Below are 6000 nucleotides of genomic sequence, written 5' to 3' on the forward strand. Positions count from 1 at the left end.
GTGTGAGAGAGTGAGTGTGAGAGAGAGTGAGTGCATGTGTGAGTGTGTGAGAGAGTGAGTGTGTGTGAGAGTGTGAGTGAGTGAGTGCATGTGTGAGAGTGTGTGAGAGTGTGAGTGTGAGTGAGTGAGTGCATGTGTGAGTGTGTGTGAGTGTGAGTGTGTGTGAGAGTGTGAGTGCATGTGTGAGAGTGTGTGAGAGTGAGAATGTGTGTGAGTGTGTGTGAGTGTGAGTGTGTGTGAGAGAGTGAGTGTGAGAGAGAGTGAGTGCATGTGTGAGTGTGTGAGAGAGTGAGTGTGAGTGAGTGAGTGCATGTGTGAGTGTGTGTGAGAGTGTGAGTGCATGTGTGAGAGTGTGTGAGAGTGAGAATGTGTGTGAGTGTGTGTGAGTGTGAGTGTGTGTGTGAGTGTGTGTGTGAGAGAGAGTGAGTGCATGTGTGAGTGTGTGTGTGTGTGTGAGAGTGAGAGTGTGAGTGTGTGAGAGTGAGTGCATGTGTGAGTGTGTGAGAGAGAGTGAGTGCATGTGAGAGAGAGAGTGTGTGAGTGTGAGTGTGTGTGTGAGAGTGTGAGTGTGTGTGTGAGAGTGTGTGTGTGTGTGAGAGTGAGTGCATGTGTGAGAGTATGAGAGTGTGAGTGCGTGTGTGAGAGTGTGAGTGCATGTGTGAGAGAGTGAGTGTGTGAGAGAGAGTGAGTGTGTGAGAGAGAGTGAGTGCATGTGTGAGTGTGTGTGAGAGTGTGAGTGCATGTGTGAGAGTGTGAGTGCATGTGAGAGAGAGTGAGTGCATGTGAGAGAGAGAGTGTGTGAGTGTGAGTGTGTGTGTGAGAGTGTGAGTGTGTGTGAGAGTGTGAGTGTGTGAGAGAGTGAGTGCATGTGTGAGAGTGTGAGAGTGTGAGTGCATGTGTGAGAGTGTGGGTGCATGTGTGAGAGTGTGGGTGCATGTGTGAGAGTGTGGGTGCATGTGTGAGAGAGAGAGTGAGTGTGTGAGAGTGTGTGTGAGAGTGTGTGTGTGTGAGAGTGTGAGTGCATGTGTGAGAGTGTGAGTGCATGTGTGAGAGAGTGTGAGTGCATGTGTGAGAGAGTGTGAGTGCATGTGTGAGAGTGTGAGTGCATGTGTGAGAGTGTGAGTGCATGTGTGAGAGAGTGTGAGTGCATGTGTGAGAGAGTGTGAGTGCATGTGTGAGAGAGTGTGAGTGCATGTGTGAGAGAGTGTGAGTGCATGTGTGAGAGTGTGAGTGCATGTGTGAGAGAGAGAGTGAGTGTGTGTGAGTGTATGTGTGTGTGTGCGTGAGTGTGTGAGAGAGAGAGTGAGTGTGAGTGTAACTGCAATGAAATAATGTCAGGAGATATTGATGAGCAGGTTTAGGAGACAGGCAGACTTGTTGGTTATGGTTGTCTGGTCAGTTCAAGTGATCAAATCTATTATTCTTTGTAGCACTACACCACCTCCATGCACTTCACAGCAAAATGAAAGCGCAACAATGTGAAAGACAAACAGAATATAGAGCATTACTTTCCCTTTTTGGAGGTCTTAACAGAAAGCATTTGGGTCAAATGTGAACCCTATTTACCCTGTGAAGATGGTATATACAGAACTGGCTGATGAATCTCAGCGTGTTGGGTCTCAGTCCGGGCACGCAGGCAGTGTGCTCAGCTGCTGCTCTTGTGTTTCCAGAGGGAGACGGAGAGGCTGAAGAAGGAGAAGCGGCCGTCCTGCCCTGTGCCGGGCTCCCCGATGAGACGGGTTGACGCCCCCGCCGGCATGACCACGAGCAAGAGGCCCGCCTCCCCAGCCACGCCCAAGTAAGAGCCCCGCCCACCTGACTGGCACACACAGACACAGTCACAGTTGTACACATAGTGTCACTCACAGAGTCGATCGTGTACTCTGAATTCCCCAGTCACTTTTCTGTTGCCGCTCTTTCTTGTGTCTCTCATTAGGGGAAATCCCTTAACTGCCAACAAATTTTAATTCCCCAAACAGCTCTCATCTCTGGTAGTGTCTGTTCTCCAAGCAGAACAGTTTCTAAACATCCTGGCGTCATGAGTTTGACACATTTTCCAGCTGAGTGTTTTTCCACAGCAGTGACGGTGCAGAGACCGCAGGGTTTCTGTTTGGGTCTGTCTGGGGCACCAGTGTCCTGACTGCTAGCTGTCGCTGTCGTTGCCGTGTGTCAGGTTGGTGTCGAAGACTCGAGCCCAGTCGCCCTGCACGGTCAAGCAGTACCCCCCCTCTCCCATGAGGCACCGCGCCACCACCCCTGGGTCAGACAATGGGAAGAAGAAGAGTGACAGGGGCGAGGGGGCTGCGCTGGACAGACGTTTGGAGGAGGCCCTGGGCACAGAGATGCCCGAGAAGAAACTGCCCAAGTCTGCCAGCAGTGACCTGAGTGCCAGGGAGGGAGGAGAGAGGAGTGCAGGTGTGTCTGAGCGCCCGTCGTGCTCCGTGTCTCTGTTTCTGCTGCTCAGTCACACACCTTGGGGGGGCCCTGCGTCAAGATATTCTTAAACAGATTATGATAATGGAGAAATGAATGAGTGCTGTGTGGGGAGATCCCATTGCTAGGCAACTTCTTTTATTTTGCATATTTTTCATGCTGATGATAAATTATTCAAGTTTATTTCAATAGTGGGAAGTGGTCTCCTCCTGGATGCAATTTGCTAGTTTTCACAAACCATTAAGGGCTCAGATCGTGATGGCCTGCTGTGCTGTTTAAGTGAAAGTCCTTCCTCCCTACCAGAGTCTAACATGATTACACCAAGTTTTATTTTGACAGAACCCTCTGTCCATTACCATGACTTTGATCTGAACACTGCAGTCTTTCATTCACTCTGTCATTCTTTCTGGCCTGTCTGGTCTTTTGGGGTGGGGGGGGTCTCTGTGATCCAGAGTCCCTCACTAATAATACCAGGAAGGATGGTAATTAAATAATTAGTGATGTGAAGGTCTGCACGGATAGTATAATCACACTCACACAGGAAGCTGTGAGACTCATGAGCACTGGGCTTTGGGCTGTGTGTGTGTTTTTCTGTCCGTGTGTGTGTGTGTCCTCTGGTCACTCTACATGTCTGACTCTCTGTGGGACCGTGTCTCTGACTCTGGTGTCTGTGTGTGTGGCAGAGCCGTCCCCAGTGACACCCACGGGGAAGGCGATCGCCGGCACCACGGATGCGGAGGAGGCATCACGGCTGCTGGCGGAGCGGCGGCGTCAGGCCCGGCTGCAGAAGGAGCTGGAGGAGCGGCAGCGGCGCGAGCAGGAGGAGGCCGAGAGGTAAACGACACCGCCGGGCGCGTGAGGGGGTGTGTGGGAGCGCGTGTGTGCGTCACTTCGTGGGGGTGTCGTGGTGCCAGTGCGTCACGATGCCGTGGTGTCCCTGCAGGGTGAAAGCAGAGGCCTTGCGGATTAAGATGGCGGAGGAGCGGGCGAGGCAGGAGGAGGAGGCCCGGCGCGCCGAGGAGCAGAGGCAGAGGCAGGAGCTGGAGCAGAGGCAGCGCGAAGAGGAGGAGAGGAGGCAGCGCGAGAGGGAGGAGAGGGAGCTGCAGATCCAGCTGGAGAGAGAGGTCTGTGACTCGTGCATCCTGGGCAGGAGTGCAGCCATTTGTGTCTGTGTCTTTGTGTAGATGTGTGTGTGTGTGTGTATATTTTGTGGAAACTGCAATGAAAAACCATTACATTTTCATACAACTGTTGTGTGCAGTTGTCGATAGTGTTAGTGTGTCGGTGTGTGCGCCGTGAGCGTCAGTGTGTCTGTTCCTGCAGAGGGAGGAGGCCGAGGTCAAGGCCCAGCAGGAAGCGGAGAGGCTGCGCCAGGAGAGGGAGTTGCTCCAGCTGCAGGGCGAGCAGGAGAGACTGCAGAGGAAGAAGGTATGCAGCCCTCCCTCCGAGACCCACGCCATTATTTAACCTGTGTGTGCAACTGTGCCTGGGTGTGTGTGTGTGTGTGTGTGTGTGTGTGTGTGTGTCTCTATGTGCTTGTCTCTATTTGTGTGTGTGGTTGAGTGAGCATCTCTCTCTCTCTGTGCTGCTGTGTGTGTGTCTGGGCTCTGCAGTGCACCACGCTGGCAGGCTTCTTGACCTTTGCAGGGGTCGGCCGAGACACTGCAGTGCTGAATATTTATTCATGGAATCTGACCCGAGCAGCATTTTGATTATTCAGGTCGGAGGCCCTCGCTTCGCTGACTCTTGTTCTGCACACAGTCCCTCGGCTCCTCATCATCGTCAGCGGACCTCGGGGGGGCAGGGGTCAGGCTGTCAGGGAGACTGGGGAGAAAGGAGGGGACCGGAGAGAGAGAGCAGGGCTTCCAGGGGGCTGAGATGAGGGGCTGGGTTACAGAGCTGCACCAGGCGGCAAGTGGAGGGGCCGGTCGGTACCCAGGAGGCCCCTGCACTGTGCTGTGTGAAGGGCCTTGAAGGGTCTCTGCTGTGTGTTTGTGTTGACTGGATTGTCTGGTTTTGTTGTTGCAGAGGATTGAGGAGATCATGAAAAGGACCAGGAAGAGCGACGCGTGCGAGAAGGTGAGCATTTAAATTCTGTACGTTGTTGACCGAATTAAACGGAGTCATCAAAGGGTAACCCTGACTGAATCTTCTAAACCTAAGCTTCATTCTCACGCTGAATTATTCAAAATAATGCCGTTTCTACCCAACCAAAATATGACCTTACCATTTATACCTTAGAGGAGCTGCTAACTGCTGCATTTGTGAGACCACGTTAATCTGGAAAAACATGGAAAACGTATTTGTTGTTTGGAAGTTTTAAACCCCTCGTTAAAGCATCTCAAAACATTTCCTCTGTATCCAGTTTCTGATTTCTGCTGCTGCTGAACTCTGAATGATTTCTGTTCCTATTTTTCCATCAGTTATATTGAATAGCTTAATTATTTAGTGACAATGTGTGAGACCAGAGCGGCTGTGGGAAGCCAGGCCTGCAGGCGCCACTGTCAATATCTGAGCCTCCTGTGGGCGTCATGTCAGTCTCCTTCAATAGTCAATACAGCTGTGTGATGGAGAATAGGACAAAATGAGGCAGAAAGTGGGGTTGTGTTTGTTTGTTTGTTTTAAACGACTCATCTCTCCTGCTTTTACAGAAGGACGAGGGGAAGCTGGAGGGGCTGCCTGCTGTGAGTCTCTTCAGACCGGCCCAGTCAGCGCTGCTGGAGCAGAGAAGTACGCTACCAGTGTGTGCACAGGCCTCCAGAGAGAGGCTGATGCACACTGAACTACATTGTGTGTGTGTGTGTGTGTGTGTGTGTGTGAGAGAGAGAGAGTGTGGGAGTGGGTGTCTGTGTGCGTGTGTGTGTGTGTGTGTGCGCGCGCACGTGTGTGTGTGTGTGTGTGTCTGTGTCCTCTCTTGCACAGAAAGACTATGGCCATCCTGCCCAGGCCAATTATAGTGTTTGTGTGCTATCGTTTTATGCTGCTCCCCCTGCTGCCTGCAGTGTGGACACACACACACACACACACACACACACACACACACACAATCAACAGCAGGCACACACAGAACATGTGTGCTCCCCCTGCTGTTATAAAGCAGTACCGCTGAGTTTCAGAAAAGGCTGTTCTCCACGCTGACAGACCTGCAGACAGACTGATCTTGCGTGATGCAGAGATTTGGGCCACAGCTGCACGGATAGTATAATCCACATTACAGGCTGCCTGATACGATAATATGATGCAGAGACAACTGGAAGTGCTTGAGTTGCAGGGAATTAAGAAGTTTGGTTATGTCAAACAGGAAATACAAATCAGATGTTTATATATCAAGCATAGTGTGTTTGTGTATATATATATGTCTGTGTCTGTATGTGTATATATACACACACAAACAGAAATGTTTTCAGACCGGAAGAAGGGAAGCGAGTCTGTGAGTATTTGTGCTGATCGTGCTGTGTTGTTTGTCGTCTGTGTGTGCTGCAGTGAACGGGCAGGTGCTGTCTGTGCTGCAGGGGACAGGGGTGAAGGCCAGGGGGGGGCCCTCTCCCCCAGCGGCCAGAGAGGCTC

The 6000-nt window shown here is 51.7% G+C and overlaps 1 protein-coding gene across 1 annotated transcript in view; it reads left to right on the forward strand.

The window, feature by feature from the left end:
* The window catches only part of LOC136746503 (MAP7 domain-containing protein 2), a 30557-nt gene that overhangs the window by 21760 nt on the left and 2797 nt on the right, over positions 1–6000 (forward strand). Inside the window, exons 9-16 of the mRNA XM_066699040.1 lie at positions 1671–1798; positions 2174–2415; positions 3117–3267; positions 3377–3557; positions 3757–3861; positions 4462–4512; positions 5085–5163; positions 5917–6000. The exon at positions 5917–6000 is cut by the window's right edge and continues 88 nt beyond it. Coding sequence (XP_066555137.1) covers positions 1671–1798; positions 2174–2415; positions 3117–3267; positions 3377–3557; positions 3757–3861; positions 4462–4512; positions 5085–5163; positions 5917–6000 — 1021 coding nt within the window. The remainder of the gene's footprint in view (positions 1–1670; positions 1799–2173; positions 2416–3116; positions 3268–3376; positions 3558–3756; positions 3862–4461; positions 4513–5084; positions 5164–5916) is intronic.

Source organism: Amia ocellicauda, chromosome 3 (genome assembly GCF_036373705.1).
Source record: "Amia ocellicauda isolate fAmiCal2 chromosome 3, fAmiCal2.hap1, whole genome shotgun sequence".
NCBI lineage: Eukaryota > Metazoa > Chordata > Actinopteri > Amiiformes > Amiidae > Amia > Amia ocellicauda.